General features: G+C 38.4%; 2 protein-coding genes and 1 long non-coding RNA gene across 3 annotated transcripts; all 3 read left to right on the forward strand.

Moving 5' to 3' along the window:
* Positions 1–1,726: 1,726 nt before the first annotated feature.
* On the forward strand, positions 1,727–6,041 carry atp6v1g1 (ATPase H+ transporting V1 subunit G1). The gene is made up of 4 exons (XM_030342045.1): positions 1,727–1,845; positions 1,956–2,042; positions 5,120–5,220; positions 5,294–6,041. Exons 2-4 carry the CDS (start codon positions 1,961–1,963, stop codon positions 5,465–5,467), a joined length of 357 nt encoding a protein of 118 aa, XP_030197905.1. The 5' UTR covers positions 1,727–1,845; positions 1,956–1,960; the 3' UTR covers positions 5,468–6,041.
* A 1,100-nt stretch (positions 6,042–7,141) lies between these two features.
* LOC115532426 (uncharacterized) lies at positions 7,142–10,431 on the forward strand. Its single transcript, XR_003974027.1, has 4 exons — positions 7,142–7,385; positions 7,480–7,600; positions 8,686–8,746; positions 8,861–10,431. It is a non-coding gene; the product is annotated as an uncharacterized LOC115532426 (long non-coding RNA).
* Positions 10,432–14,370: 3,939 nt separating this feature from the next.
* rnf224 (ring finger protein 224) lies at positions 14,371–15,861 on the forward strand. The gene is made up of 2 exons (XM_030342253.1): positions 14,371–14,678; positions 14,836–15,861. Exons 1-2 carry the CDS (start codon positions 14,454–14,456, stop codon positions 15,181–15,183), a joined length of 573 nt encoding a protein of 190 aa, XP_030198113.1. The 5' UTR covers positions 14,371–14,453; the 3' UTR covers positions 15,184–15,861.
* The last annotated feature ends 1,539 nt before the right edge of the window (positions 15,862–17,400 follow it).

Raw genomic sequence — 17,400 nt, forward strand, 5'->3', positions numbered from 1 at the left:
GCACCCTCAATTGAAAAAAAATAAAAAAGATAATTTTTTTTATAAATATGATAAAAAATAATAAAATACTTGCTCACAAAACAAATTGTAATGAAACCTGTGACAATTTCCATTAAATACCGTTGAGATATCAGCATCCAACATCACTCTGACTGTTCACCAAACTGACAAAATCACTCCGCATTTATGTATGATTAAATAAACAAACAAATCAAAATCTATTGTCAATTATTATTATTAACAGTACATTTTACTAGTATAACTGTTGTATAAAGCAATATCACACTCGAGGTCGCAATGTTGTCGCTCTATATCAGCGCTGCTGTGATTGGCCGCCGGCCGGCATCATGTGCAAAATGCACGCACCCATATAGTATATCTATGGTGCGCGCGGTAGTGACGTTGAACTTCTTCGGCAGCAACAGTTATATATCCGTTGGATATCCAATACATGTATTAAATGTATTATGTTCATAAGAACCCATATTTCTTTTTATTGCATTTATTTACAATCGTGTTAACTTTAAGAGTATGATTACTTTTTGTTCAAAGTTCAAAGTCTGAAAGTGTTCTTTCCTTGTTCAGCTAAAATCTGTTTTATTTATAAGTGGCAATGTACAATTGCCACTTAATAATCGTTATTTTTGAATTGCAGTCACATGTTTTTTTTTGTGTAGAATTCTGTTCTTTTTTATCCTGCCACAATTTATAAAAAAAATAATCGTTATTTTTGAATTGCAGTCACATGTTTTTTTTTTTGTGTAGAATTCTGTTCTTTTTTACACCTCAAAAACCTATCTCATATTCAAAGCTATCTAAGATATCAATAAGCTAATGTTTCGGCTGAAATGTTCTCCACATCACAAGACATGATATGATACCATCTTTTAAGCACAGTAATTGTTTGTTGTCCCAACATGTCAGTAGAACTACGCAGAAGTGCTTGTCTATGGTAGGAAAAGCCTGTGTGTAAAAAAGCGAAGTCTGAACTGAAGCTGGGTAGCTGGTTTTAGTATAGTACTGGTGCACCCCCTGTAATCTCAGATGCACCCCAAGGCATTCTGTTCTGGAACCGGGCCTGGCACCATGGGTGATCGGGCCTTTTCTGCTGCTGCCCCTAGACTATGGAACGCCCTCCCTGACCACCTGAGGGCTCCACAGACTACAGCTCTTTTTAAACGGAACCTCAAAACCCATCTCTTTAAAAGAGCATTTAGCTAAACTTTCTTTGAGGTTCCCCTTTTAATAGTTTTTTGTTATTTTTTTTCTCTGAAGCACTTTGAGATTCTTGAATATAAAGTGCATTATAAATAAAATGTATTATTATTATTATTTACAGCCCACAGAAAACTGACATATTTTCTTCAATGCAAGTTCATAAATTCATGGCTTAAAATCTTGAGCAGTAGAACAGAAATTCCGAGCAGTAACCTGCGCAAGAGTCCTAACAAATGGGAGCATGTGCGACGGGCGGATATGGCACAGGCTCTGCATGCAGCAAAATATCTAAAAATATATATTTTTTATTTTTTTATTTTTTTAACAAAAAAGATTCGGGGCTAATCAAATTAGATCCGGGGCTAGCCCCGAATAAAACAGCCTAGTGACGCCACTGGTACGAAGAGAGAGACTGGAATACGAGGCTAAGATAATGTGAAATAACTATTTTCCCCGAAGATAAACCTCGGGACAACGGATCACATGACACTCGCTGAGATCACGTGATTCTATATGCGATCAGGTGACGTGGTGCTGATCAGCTGACTTGAGCTTCAGAGAGGCGAGTGCATAAAACCATCACTGACCTTCAACGTTTCTCCTGTTTTTACTCCCTTCAACGCAAAGGTAACGACAGCTTTACTTTATTACCGGCTTCACGGCGTCAAGGATGTTCTTATCTTAATGTATTTATCAATGCTATGGTTTTCAACCTTCTACGTCATTGTATTAAATAGAGAAGATGGCGAGCCAATCGCAGGGTATCCAGCAGCTGCTGCAGGCCGAGAAGAGAGCGGCTGAGAAGGTGGCGGAGGCCCGCAAGAGTGAGTAATGTATAGGAACATTTGTATCTAGATTTACTGATAATCAAAGGTATATCGGAATATATACCGTACAAATTTCATCGCGTAATAATCAGCCAAAAAAATCGTAGGAATTAGACACTTATTCGTGTCATAACGGGATTTAATAAGGTGATAACCTGTGTCGTATTTTGATTATTGATTGTTAAACGCTCAGATGAACTGCGGGGGGAGCACTATATACCTCGTGTCGTGGGGAGCACTGTATTCCTCGTGACGTGGGAGCACTGTATTCCTCGTGACGTGGGGAGCACTGTATTCCTCGTGACGTGGGGAGCACTGGACTCCTCGTGACGTGGGGAGCACTGTACTCGTCGTGACGGGGGGAGCACTGTATTTCTCGTGACGGGGGGAGCACTGTATTTCTCGTGACGTGGGGAGCACTGTACTCCTCGTGACGTGAGGAGCACTATATTCCTCCTGACGTGAGGAGCACTGTACTCCTCCTGACGCGGGTGTGGCCAGGAACGAATGAACCCAAACAAATGGCCCATTCCTCATGACGGATGATATCTAGATTACAATGTTGGCAATCGGACACAAACCCATGATATTTGTCCCTAACCATTTGGTTAGACTGCTGCTTAACTATTTACCGGAGCCACCAGTTAATTTGTCTGACAGACAACATTGCAGGTTTGAAACTGCTTGAAACATTTGCTTCAGTATAAATGCCGGCACTGTTCATGGAGGTTTTGATAAATCCAGCAGCCGTTACACAAACATATCTTGCGGATCTCCAGTCTACCTGGGTGGGCGTGTTCCTGCTACGTGTGGAGGGTTTTCAGAGAGAAGGGTATTCATGTGTGTACTAGGGCTGAAAGATTAATCAAATTGGAACTGACATCGCGATGTAATGGAAAGTGATTTGCAAAGGCTACGATGGAAATAAAAAGTATTTTTGGGGGACTTGTTACTGACAGGAGATAAGTAAGATTCATATTTATTCTTTTACAATTAAAAATGTCAATAGTTGGATAAAAATGTGAATCAATTAATCTCAACACCTAGGCCTAGCCTAAAGGAACCGTTTGTATGTGTTGACTGCTTCCAATGTTGTGTTGATCATACTAAAGAATGATATATATTGCTTCTTTAGTGAATAATACAAAACATAAGGAACTTTAAAAAGAAATCTCATACTAAACTGCAATAGCAGTATTGGTCGAAATAATCGCAATTAGATTATTTCCCCTAATCGTTCAGCCCTAGTGTTTACCCATGCATGTTCCAAGTCCCCCTTGTGTCGACCACCGACTTGATGGCAAGTCAGGACAGATCGTCAAGGCCAGTCTCGTAGTTTCTGCCAAAGTTGGCCCCGACATTAAAGTTGCATAGTGGTTAGCCTGAAGCTGGGACATTAGAAAGGTACAGTTTCCTCCCATCCTCGGAAGCCAAGCAACAAGGCTCTTTTCCTCTGCTCAGCTCGCAATCACCATCGCACTCTGTCACTCGCTCGCTCCAATTAGGGAACGTTTGCTTTAGTTTTGTCATAATTAGGGCTAAACAATTAATCAAATCAAACCGGCATCGCGTTGTAATAGAACGGGATTTGCAATCACAAAGGCTGCTCTACAAAAATCACATCTTTACAATTCAATAGTTAAATATAGATGTCATATCAATTCATCCCTACTCAATGACCTGGCCTAAAGTAACGAGCAGTTTATATGTTCACTGATTCCAATGTTGTGTTGGTCATACTATAGAATAATTTATTGCTTGTTTAGTAGGGCTGTAACGATACACAAACTCACGATTCGGTTTGTATCACAATTTTTGACCCACGGTTCGATACATCCCACGTTTTTTTTAAATTTAAAAAGCATTTTATTGAAACAACACTTGTATACCAATTAACTTAATGTAACATTTAATAACAAATAATTTGGAACACTGAACAGATTTGAACAGAAAGAATACTATTAAAGTATAGTTAAATTAATAAAGAAATAACCAAAGATTGCAGTTGGAGGATGCTTTTTGCTGGTAGGCAAAAACCCTCAACTTGGTTTAGTCAAATATCCTTATTAGCGCTTCTTATTAGGATATGTAGCTTAAATAATGACATAATCAGGCCGTATAGAATGCAACATGTTTAATAGCCTAACTTTCAATAGATGGGGAAAAACATGAACGTCTTAACATGAACGTCGCAATAACGAGGCATAGTTTTACGAGTAGCATATGTGTGTGCGCGAGATTGGCAGTGTGCGTTTGCGTGTGAGTAACGTCAGCGAGTGAGTGGACGAGCGAGGAGAGCGAGCGGTAGCGTGTGTGTCTAGTGAAGAAGCGAACGAGTCCGGTAGAATATAGTACCCATCCTGTCAATAATCGGTGGCCGCTTCATTCCGACCTATAAGCAGACAAACTGCCAGTCAAATCACACAAAACAATAGAGACAGGATCACAGAGGCAATTTTTTTCGCGCTTGGCCCACTCAGGATAAATGTCGTTCATATCGCATATCTGAGGACTTCGACGGCTGTGGAGAAATGCAATCCTCCGTAGCCACGGAGAGCTGTCATCACAGAGAGGGCATCTCGTCGCATACTTACGGCATCGATAGGAAGGGGCGCTGTCAGCAGACTATTATTTAGACAATTATTGGCACATTTCAATCGGACAATTTGACCGGAGAGTTAGAAAGGGCATATCGCGCTTCTGCCTTCTCACACCGCGAGACAGGTTTGTGGCTTTGAGTGTCGTGATTTCGGTTTCGATACGCGTATCGTTACAGCCCTATTGTTTAGTGAATAATACAAAACATAAGGAACTTTAAAAAGAGAAATCGCATACTAAATCACAATCTAAATAATCGCAATTCGATTATTTCCCTTTATCTTTCAGCCCTACTCACAATATCTCTCCACACAGTATTTTAGAAACAAATTGCTGAAGTGAAAGTTCTGAGCAGCTTTGCATTCTTAAGTGGGTATATATGGTGTGATATACCTGCATGTCACATAGACTACACCACTTGTGCGTAATAGTCGGTGTGTATTGGTGTCTAATTCTGCGTGTATGTGTTTGTACAGGGAAGAACCGTCGTCTGAAGCAGGCGAAAGAGGAGGCGCAGGCGGAGATTGAACAGTACCGCCTCCAGAGGGAGAAGGAGTTCAAAACAAAGGAAGCTGCTGTAAGTCTTGTCAAAATAAAGGTCCTTTAAAGATGGATTCAGATCAGAATTAAAACTTTTTTTTTTTGTCTAGGCTCTGGGTTCTCACGGCAACAGTGCGGTAGAAGTTGACCGCGACACCGTGAGCCGCATGCAGGGCATCCAGGCCAGCTACCGTGGCAACCGGGAGGTGGTACTGGGCGACCTCCTACGACTTGCTTGCGACGTTCGGCCCCAGGTCCATGCTAACTACCGCATTGCTGGCTAGACCTCCGGACCAACACACGAACGAGGGGACGGGTGGTCAAAATAGATTAACTCTCTAAATGTAGGATTTGGGAATTTGTCAAAAACAACGAAATGTCTCTTAGCTGAGGCCATGCTAGGCTATGACATTCGATCTCTCTTAGCTGGGACTATTCTGACTCTAAAATATAAAGCCTAAAAATTGGTGTACCGATACTTAACGTGACCATTGACACCTGGATGAGTGAACAGGTGAACCTCTCCACCAAAACAATCCCATTATGTATATGTTTGTGACCAAGCTCTTGGTTTTTGTCTGCGTTTTCTTTTGTAGGGGTGTTTACGTCTTTAATGATTCCATTGTGAAAAAAGATATATGTATGGATGTATGGTAATGGAAATCTGGTTGTTAAATTAAAAAACGTATTGGTTTAGCCGATATTTCAAGATGTATGTTTTGTTACAGTGCTTTTGTTGCTTGTGATTCGTAAAGTTTTGCTCTCTTCCTGTTTGTGATTTCCGCCATGTTCTTTGGTGAATGGTTAAAAAAATACTTAATGTTTGAAACTGAATGAAAATAAATTATTTAAATTTTGTTTTGGTTTATTCAGTTAAGAATCCATTGGAAAATATATTATAATCATGCAGTCAGTAGTGACATGAATTGTATAGTATATTTAAAGCCACAGTAGTTTTTTTTTTTTTTTTTTATATCCATCAGTACCTCATCACAGGACCGTTCTGTGATATCTACAAGATTAAAGTGTGTCTTGTAGAGTTATTGTGAGAAAGAACCCATATATATCCATGTTATGTAGTTCTCAGATATATAATTTTTTTCTATATTTAAACAATGTTATGTTTTTCTCCATATATTATATGTATATTTGGAGAAATACATTGCGACATGGATTAAATATAGGAAAATAATATAAATCAAGCAATCTGGTTCCATACCACCCGTGGTACAGTAAACATACCATGGCTATGACGTTTCATTCCTTCCAAGAAATCAGTATCACTCCGTGTCTGAGAAAAAAGCCATTGTCAATACAAAGTGGCTCCATTTAACCAAATGGAGCCTGACAAACGATCATAGGCTGGTTAGGACGAGACCTTCTGGCCCTAAGTGGCCGAAAGGGCAACACCCCCCAGAGCTATTGTTAAATTTGGAAACCAAAACTCTGGAGCGGGAAGCTCCATCCTCACCGTGCCATGCAACAATCCAACAAGCAGTGTTCAAAGTCATCCTTCTGAAGCTGGACAGGTTAACACTGATGTCAACATTTAATGCAGATTAATGTAAATAAATAGCCAATAATTAAATCAATATAACACTGGCCTGTGATGAAAAAATAAATATCAAAGCTGCTATTGTGTACGTTGCATATAGCAACCTCCTTGATCTATGTGCATGCAGCCAAGATGGCCTGCTTATATATATATATATATATATATATATATATATATATATATATATATATATATATATATATATATATATATATATAATAGCATATACTACACTATATGTATGAAGATATATATATACATACATACATATTGTTATTTATATAAGTAGTATATACTACATTATAGTATATATGACTGCATATATATATACACACATACAAATACATATATATATAAAGAGACACACCTAGAGCTACTCACCCACCCCCACACAGGTATATCTCAGTGGGAGGAGTTTAGTGACAGGTGTGTCCCTTTCTTTCGCAGCCACAGAAACCAAGAGCATACCTTTGAAGAGAGAGAGAGAGGCAGAGAGGGGGAAAGATAGATTGGAGAGATAGAAAAGGAAACCGAATAAAGAAGATGTTATGAACGTGTTATTGAAAAGAGCAACATTTCGAGAGAAATAAGTGAAAGCAGAAAGAATAAGGAAGAACCACGGATTGTTTTCTCTCGCTCGACAGGAAGTAAGCTTAACTTCGACCGAGTGGATTTAATTGTAGAAAGTAACTATTTAAACGATCTACATGGTTTAAATATTGCCCTTTTCTTTCACCTAAGAGTAGAGGACTTGCACCACCGGAGGAAACTAGAGGACAACAGAACGAGGGAATTCCGGTAGTTTAGTAGGAATATCTCTGGCGGTTTCGGGCCAGAGGTGACGTCACCACGTCAACGCCAGGTGAGAAAGGTTTCAAATCAAAATCAAATCAAATCAAATTTATTGTCATTTTGTTGATTGAACAACAAAACGAGAAGGCGTTTCTCACGGATCAAGATCAAACATACATTTCAAACAAACAAACAAACAAACAAACAAACGATATATATTTCACAATATTAACAGAAAGTGTAATTACATCTATATATAGATCTCTCTCTCTGTTGTTCTCTATCTATTTATATAGGCTGTATATGTGTGACAATGGTCTGACTGAGCAGAAACAAACAAGCGTCTAATTGAGTTTGGTTTCTTCCGTCTTGTTCACATAATTTTTTTTATTAGCATCAAATATCAATCTATCTTTACATAGATAGGCCTACATAGCTATCAGAGGTGGAAAGTAACTAATTACATTTACTCAAGTAAATTTATTGAATAGATTTTTGGGGTATTTTGTATTTTTTCAGTAGTTTTTAAAAACTGTACACCTACGTTTTGGTTGAAGTATTGTACTTAGTTACATATTAAACCACACAAGTTACTGAGCAGAAATTGCAGGCAAGTATGTCGAGAACGACAAAGTGCATGCTGCATTGGCCTGAGAAATTCTGAGTTCACCTAGCAAGTAGCAACAAGCCTACCTTTCAGCCGTCAGTGCAGTCAATCAGTAACTAGGGTGTAGTCGGTAGGCTGAATGCTTAATGGATGACTGTCTTGTTATGTCAAGTTTCAAAATTAAACTTCAGTTATGGACTTTAAATAGTTGTAGTCGTTTTGTGTAGTTCAATATCAAAGATGTCAAGCATATAGTGTCATGACAGTCATTCAAGTCAAAGTAGGCTATAGACTAAAATAGAAAAGTTTGAAAAGAGTACTTTGTACTTGTACTTGAGTATGTAACTGTACTAGAGTAGTTGAGTAGCTTTTTCGAGTACTTTTTCCACCTCTGATAGCTATATATATATATATATATATATATATATATATATATATATATATATATATATATATATATATATATATATATATATATACATACATGAAGGGTTTAGTGTGTTATGAATAGTTATAAGACAATTAAAACCTGCTTTCCTTCTTCACAGGAAACACACTTTCCTCAACTGTAAACTTTGGAGGGTTTGACTTTTCGGCCTTTAAACAAAGGTAAGATTACTGGATAGAATTGTGTATGCTATTCAAGCAAAAATGCTCATGTTGCTGTCAAAATTATATTTTTATTATCTACAAATATATTTTTTCCTCTCACGTTTGTACCAGTCAGCCATCAAAATGTCAGGCATCAGCGTTTCATTGGACAACCCCTATGGAGATGTGACCATTCCACGAGCCAAGCTCCGTGGTGACCAGAGCCTGGTGATTGGGAACCCTGTGGCACTGGGCAACCCCTATGCTAAGACAGAGGGTGGTGAGGCACAAGCCCCGCCCCCTTACAATGTCAAGTTGGCGGAGCCAGAAGAGGAGATGCGTTGCCGTGCCTGTTGCTACCGTTGTCGCCGTCGGAAACAGTGATGGAGAGAGTGGAGGAGCTATGGACAGAAGAGGAGTAGAGATGGAGATGGAGAGGGAAGGAGAGGAGAAGAGGGATGATGCATAGAGCTGGCTTGACCAATCAAGGCAGCTCCCGTTAGGGAGGCGGGGCTTCTGGTATATTTAAAATCTGGGAGAAATGTAAAGCTTTGATGTTTTCTGACTTTCCTCTATCTTTGTCACAGTTAAAACTGGTCTTACTGAGCTGAAACATAGAAGTGTTTATTTCAGTTTGGTTTCATACATCTTGATCACATAATTTTTCCATTTGTATTTAAATGTTGAACATATTAACTGACATGTACATGTAGCTCGATTTCTACATGTATATATGTGTTATATTTGTCTGCTTATTGATGTAAAAGGTATAATGTATGATGGTAAAATGTATGAATATTATAGATCAGTCATTGTGTCTTAGCCAATCAGCAATGCCCCCATCCTCCTTAACCAATGAGAATAATCAACCAAACATGCCATGATAAGGCCCATTCAAAATAGGTCTTTGCCAAATATGAATTATAATAATATGAATTATTATATGTAATATTAGTACTCTATGAATATACATGCTGTTACATGTGTGCCAATGCATCTATTCATGGAGCAGACCATAAATTGTATTACATTTGCATTTATACGGTTAAAGCACCTATGATCAAATATTGTCGTGTTTAAAGTGTGCAATATTCGCCTTTTGTTATGTGAAGGACTTATTTATGTATGGTTGTGCCAACATAGAACTTTATTTTATATATTTGAATAGCATTTTACTTTTATCAAATTGCTACCTGAATTCATATTTATGTAGGCCTGTAGTGAAACCTAAAAAAGCTTATTCTATGAGAATGTAGTAATGTAAGTATTTTATGGAATGCAAACGTTCTACATTTTTACAATTTGTCCTGCTATTGCTGTTTTCCTCTTTTTTTTCCCGATCTTTAATGTAAAAATAAAGCAGAATAGCAAAAAATGTATTGCTTTCCTTTTGCATTGTTAAAAGGTTTTATTTATAGCTGCTCTGTAAAGTAGCCTATGTCTTGAGGCTGCCCAAAATGAGATTACGTAGGCCTACTTAAAATATACGTTGTAATTTATGTAGTGTAGCCAGGTGCCAAGTGAACAAGTTTTTTTTATTGTAGTTTGTATGGTAAAAAAATGATTTGTCTTTTGTTATTTAGTTTGTTAAAGTAAAACTATAGGTCATGGCTTACATGAAAAAGTAATTTTATATTGAATACGATGGTGCGATGCGTTTTTCCCATGTCAATAAAATTATAAGATCACGGAAATAAATGGGACTGTACATGTATGCGTTCCCGTTATGTGAAAAAGTGAGTTTAATTTGCATTGCAGAAGGGTAAATGTTTTACAGATTTTGAGCCTGGAATAAATCCAACGTGATACACAACCTAGACAACAGAATACATCACCTCCTGGGCTAGATCTATAGAATAGCAAAGCTCAATGCTCTTCATAAGACACGATTCAAGAGACCAGACGTCTCACTTCAAAGTCGTTCTGTGCCCCAAATAGCCCTCCATGTTAATCATCTTGCCTTTAAGAATGTTTTCCGTCTGCCTTTTACTTTATTAATAGCATTCACGATTTAAAAACAATAAAGCTGCCTTAATGGGTCGTGATTATCTTGATAAACAAAATGTTTTTATAAAAGGAATCATTGGAATGTGTTTTTTTTTTCAGAAGAACCAAAGTGAACATAGACCTCTAACTTGTCGGCCGAGTCAGTCTCAAAGCAGAAGAAATGTCATCCCTTCGAAAATCTAAATTTTTATTGAAAGAACATCGTCTTTCAATACTTCACACCAAAAGCGCCGGGGTGGCGCGACTCCTTGTCAACGTAGAGACGCGAAGGTCCGTTCACACCAAACGCGAAAGGGCGACAAGATCCCAAACAAAGTGAACGTAGAGACGAGAATCGGGCGAATTATTTGCTACTGTGCGTTCACATCAAACGCGACGGGGCGACAAGATTCCATACCAAGTGAACGTAGATACGCGAATCGGGCGAATTTTTCATGAAAGAAAACCGGCGACAAGTTTGATTTGTCGCGCCACACTTTCGCCGTGCACAGGCGAGCGCGTTCTCGAGGATTTGTGGCGCGACAAATTTGCTCGAGTTGAAATATTTCAACTTTGACGCGTATTTCGCGTGATGACAGCCAATCAGCGTTCAACAGCGTGGCCACCTCGGCCACGCTGTTGAACCTCAAGGCCAATCCGGGGTGAACCACACTATGGAGGAGAAAGTGATTGTTGCCGTTGTGACTCCCAGAGCTCTATAAATAATAGTGTATAGTATATATAATAGTATACATAATATCACGGCCAAAAGCTCTGTGCGCCTCCGGATGGCCGTAGCGCGGGGAGCTCTCGTAGGGATTGGGCTTCGCGGGGTGTGTTTACCGGCGTTGCTATGGTTACTGGTCTTGTGTGTTCCAAAGGTTTATTAGGTAGGCCTTCACTGCCTCTTGCTAGTCATTACAATATTATGAATAGTCTGCGTCGGGTTCTCCGACGTCTCTCCCTCTTCCACAAAAGGTAAAGACATGCAATGGTGGTTGAGAACGAATTGGCGTGAACGACCGTTGGTGGGCAAAAAAAGTGCCGCGCGACAATACTTCGGCAACAACGCAAACGGGCAACAAATGTCGCTTTTGTCGCTAGAAAAACCTGCAGCGCGACTTGAAGAATGGATGCCCACGGGCGAGCACGTTCACGAGGATTAGTAGCGCGACACGACACACGTTGAAATATTTGAACTTTGCCGTGATTGTCGCGTGAAGACCAGCCAATCAGCATTCACTTCCGGAGTGTCGTCACGTAACAGCCAATCAACCCTGGCGTCCAGAGTGAACCTCAGCTTTAATGTGTCATGATTATCTTGATAAACATTTATTAAAGAAAACACGTATTCCTAATCCGTCACAAATAGGAATAAATGTCATTCCTGGGTCACTAAAAAAAGTTTTATTTGAAAGAACATCATCTATTACGTAAATTAGCGCTCAGATGGCTACACAATGCAAAGACTTGATTCAAACAACATGCAAGCTGAGTAGTTTCAGGGATAGCATCCTTATGAATCACAATGGCAAGGATAAAAAAACATTGCATTAACTAACAATCTAAACTCACTGATTGACTAGAAATGTTATCAAAAGGCATTTTAACGCTGAAACTATCTTAAATATCGCATTTTATTTTTAAAATAGAGATTAAAACAAATGTCATCCATTTTGATGTGGTAAAACGCATTTTCTTAAAAAAATGCATTCCGTTTCAGTTTCTGATGCCACTAAATACTACACAATGGACCTTTAAGATTATGGAGTAATTGGCAAAAAGAGAAGACGGTAGTCCCGATAGAGGGATACATGTTTCTGTTTGATGTTGTATTTCATGTCAAATTTACGACCGCCAAAGTTCTCCTTTAAGTTGCTGATGTTATTCTTGTCTCATGCATGTTCATATTTTCCTCGACAAGGGGACTTATAACTATCAAACACAGCTGTTTAGAAGTAAGAGCAAGGAAATCATTGCAGTAGACCGGTTTAACGCTACAATTCAGGTTCCTCTATCAGCATATCTTGGGGCGCTATGGTAATGGTCTAGGACTAATGGTCTAATGGTCTAGGAATAATGGTCATAGACAGCCAGGCCGTCCACCAGAACAGTCAGAGCCAATGTTCACTTATGACCAAGATGGACAACTGTCCCATTTCATGAGAACCAAATAAAAGCACTTAAATCAGCACCTCACCTTTTAATTATATTTTTATATTTTAACAATATAATTATAAAGTAATCATATCATAGGCTATGATATGATTATTTTATACATATATTGTATAAGGGGCAATCTTTAAGTTTACGGTTACGTTCTGTTTTGCATCATTTTTCCCAGAGATACAAACTGTGTATGCATTCATATATATAATGAATCACTGGTTATTCAAATTATTAGTTCAGACAGTAAATCATTTTACACAGATAGAGAGAAAGAGATGGATGTAGATGGAGGGAAAGAAATAGACAGTGATAGAGAGAGATGGACATAGGGTAGAGTGACAAAAGGTTGCTAGGCAACCACACTGCCGAAGTAACTTGAACGACAAGCTCAGATTACACATACTCACACAGAGCCCTCACAGGACTTGTTGGTTTTAAAGGTAAGAAGTTCATCGTATATTTTAAAACATCTTATATATTACATATTTTAATATTAACATATAGATATTCTATAACTGTATTGATATTGATTAAAATACTTACTGAATATAGGCTAGGCCTATATGCCTATGTGAAAGCATTAATCGTTAGTCAAACTATGTGATATTTCGATTTAATTGAATTGATAAATCATTATCACATTAACTCCATCGGTTGAGTTTTATTAAAACTAAATAAATTGTTATTATGTTATTATAAATGTTATTATTTAGTCTCATTAGGGTTATTTATTTAATCGGTTTTAATTATAACAACATCAATTGTTATTATATTTGTATTATTAACTTATCATTTAGTAATTTAGTAATTTTATAAGAACAAAAAACGTTATTTTTATAATTTTGTAATTTAAGCAAGTATACAATCCTTTCCATTCTTTACCTCCTTTAGTTCTTTGAACCTTTTAATTGAAAATGTATGAACATGTTATTTAGATTGATTTCAAAATGTTTGCCTTTTTCAATTGCTCTGCATTATATTATTTTCAGTGTAAAGAACTTTTAGCTGCTGTATGAAGGGTTCTATATCAAAAAAATTATTATTATAGATTTTTTTTGTATTATTCGAATTGACAGAATAAGTTAACTATGTGGTTTTGATCTGTAACTAAATGAATTGCAGCATTTAGCTTGAAATAATTTGTTTGCTCTCATACTTTCTGATTAATTTATTATTTCCAGGTACATTAATTAATTAGTTAGGTGATGAGCCTCAGATCACTAAGGTATACAGACTTCTTTCCTGAAAAGCTATCTCCTCCATGGAACCTAAAGGAAGTAGTCTAGACACTCTAGCCGAATCTGCTCTTTTCACAGGGGTCTATCAAAGGTCAAACTGTTGGAGAATTGTTTTCGATTAATATTTTTTACCCTGGATGCCTTAAGTCCTGAGATACCATAGGTGCTTAGATAACTTAGATTAGTTCATCAGTTCGTTAGTTACTCTTGGTTATTAGATACCTCACATCCCGTAGTTCTTTAGATACCTTAGGTCCTCACCGAAGATCCTAGGAGACAAACAAATCAAAGAACAGGTCTGTTATGTGTTGGCGTCCTGTCTTAAAGCTGAAATGGTTGAGGAAGGGGCGGGGCCTCACCTGCCCGGAGGGGAGGAGTCTGAGAGTGGCCGAGGGGCGGGGCCTGATCTGGAGGCGGGGAGAGGACGTGGTCGCCGGGACTGCATCGTTTGCTTTGGCGCCTATGACTTGTTACAGCGGTTACCACGACGACTCAACTGTGGTCATACCTTCTGCCAAGCATGCCTGAGCCGACTGGACACAGTCATCAACGAGCAGGTCACCAAAGCTTCTTCCTGCCGGGTCACAGTTGTATTCCCTTCTGAATTATAGTATCTCACTTCCTGTCGTAGTTCTCACTTCCTGAAAAAAGTTCATATTATTGGTAAATTGGGATTTCCGTATTGTAATAGTTTCCACTACCTGTGTCCTGTAGGTGTGGCTTCCCTGCCCCCAGTGCCGTCAGAACACGCCCTCTCCGCGCGGAGGCCCCGCCCACCTGGACCTGGACCTGCACTGCTTCCTGGCCCTGCGGGATGCTCGCTCCCAGGAGATGGGGTCAAGGGTAGGCAGTGAGATCACTAGCAGGATGACCTTTGATGAGGCAGGCTTCAAAGGGGCAGGTTTGGAGGCGTGGTCTGGGGGCCCAACAGAGACACGCCTCCATTACCGCCTTGGCGGCGGTCTTGGGGGCGAGGCGATTGGGCTGCCAGGAAACGTCCCACCGCGATGCTGCAGGTTCTTCCACTACTGCTGCTGCTGGCTGTGTTGGGGACGGAGCTAGCATAGTGGGAGGAGTCTTCCAATACCACGGTCTGTGTTGGGGCCAGATCTAACAGAATGGGAGGAGCCTGTGGAATCAAGAAAGGAAGGGCCCAAATAAGGACAAACACGTCAAGTCAGAATAACTGGGACAAGATGGAGCTGAAAAGGTCGAGAGATGTCTTTAAATGTTAAAGATAAATATTAAAATGATTTGTTGCATATAACAATAATATATTAGTTGTATATAATAGTGTTATAGATGCAATAATACATCTTTATCAGAAATGTCAAATTAATATTTCAATCTATTTATTCATATTGTATTCTGCTCTAGTTGTAAGAGCCGTCTATACCGATATCTATTGAATATACAATATTGTACAATTTTTTTTACATGCTCTATATACAAGTTTGTTTTAATTCATGTCGGATCCTATTGGAAGGAATAGGAATTTTAAAGGTGCACTATCCAACCTTTTAAATTGCATGTTTTGTCAGTAGATGTCCGAATAGGATGTAAACATCATCCCCAACCCCCCAACCATCACATCCACTTAACCAAAGGAAAGTACCGGAGTGCAACTATGGCCCTTTTGACGCTTCAAACCAGCATAGTACATCTTACAGTAGGCTACAGTGGAGTGATGGGGTAGCCCAGAAATTTCCCGAAGCGTCAAGCGAAGAAGTAGCAAATGTATTTTTGGAAATTGTCTACAATATATAGTAATTATATATACAGTAATTTGTAAGAAAGTGCTTGATTTTCCTTCTACAAAATATTACCAATAAACAATAGGTAACAAATAAAGAACCTCTTGAACATCAGTTTTGGATTTTCACTAACGATTCATTGGAAATAATGATTATTTTTGGATGAACTGAACTGAATCACTGCCTGAAACGATCCGTCGATTTCATTCAGTTGCATGTGATTTGTTCGCAGGTAAACGCTCACTCACTGAGGGAGAGATTCAAGCTGTGTTAGTTTGCAGGCAGAGTGTTTACAAAAGCAAATACAGAGCTGATTCAGGTGGATAATATGTTTTGTAAATATTCACTAACATTGCTCTTTGACTGCATCCAGATATATGACATTCTTTAGATTCATATAATATGCACAAGCTAACATTTAAAGGTCCAGTGTGTAAAATGTAATAGCATGAGTTCACCACCCAACCTTGGGCACATGTAGAAAGGATCGTAATTAATTACATTAGTATCATTAGAGCAACCACATTCTGAACAGAGGTTCACACTGCACACTGTGCTCCTGAAACAAATATATTGTTGCTATTATTATACATACATGAAACACACACATGAGCAATCTGGCATTGCACCATGGGTGATGAGGAGTGGCGCCTCTTAGTGAAGGCTCTGCCTTTATGTTTATGTTTGTATGACTACCTAGCCTCACGCAAAACAAATAGTCTGTGCAATGCAACTGAATGGGAGAGGAGTAGGAACCCTGTGTGCTCTAGAGATAGAACTTTGTTCAAAACATCAATAGCAAGCATAATAAGCAAAGTACCTGAACTCAAATTACTCGTCGTGTTTCGAATCTATATGCACCTAATTTGTGACATGCCGACAAATACACAAAAATGTTAATGTGAAACATACAATTGGCAACAAAATAACAGTCAAATCGAATTGTGTAAGCAGTATTTCTTCTCTCAAGATGAGGCAAACAGTGTTTCAGTCAGAGATTTGTTTATTTTGAAAAAATATTCAATCATCATCATTCAAAGAACACAACCATATATTCAAAACAATGATTAAAAATAACAAAATTTGGTATACAATGAACAAAAATATGTACATTTTACAACATTCTTGATATACAGCGATATTCTCTCGTTGGTGATAATGGACACGATTGTAAATCAGCAATTGGAGTTGCTTTATGTCCTGCTGCAACTTTACTTCTTGTGATTCATACTGTATAGATAATAAACCCTACATTCAGTCATTCATAATGTATAGTTGATAACCCTATATTCAGTTATTCATACTGTATAGAAGATAACCCCTATATTCAGTCCTTCATACTGTGTAGAATAGATGATAACCCCTACATTCAGTCATTCATACTGTATAGATGATAACCCCTACATTCAGTCATTCATACTGTATAGATGATAACCCCTACATTCAGTTATTCATACTGTATAGATGATAACCCCTACATTCAGTCATTCATACTGTATAGATGATAACCCATACATTCAGTCAT

Source organism: Gadus morhua, chromosome 19 (genome assembly GCF_902167405.1).
Source record: "Gadus morhua chromosome 19, gadMor3.0, whole genome shotgun sequence".
Classification (NCBI taxonomy): Eukaryota; Metazoa; Chordata; class Actinopteri; order Gadiformes; family Gadidae; genus Gadus; species Gadus morhua.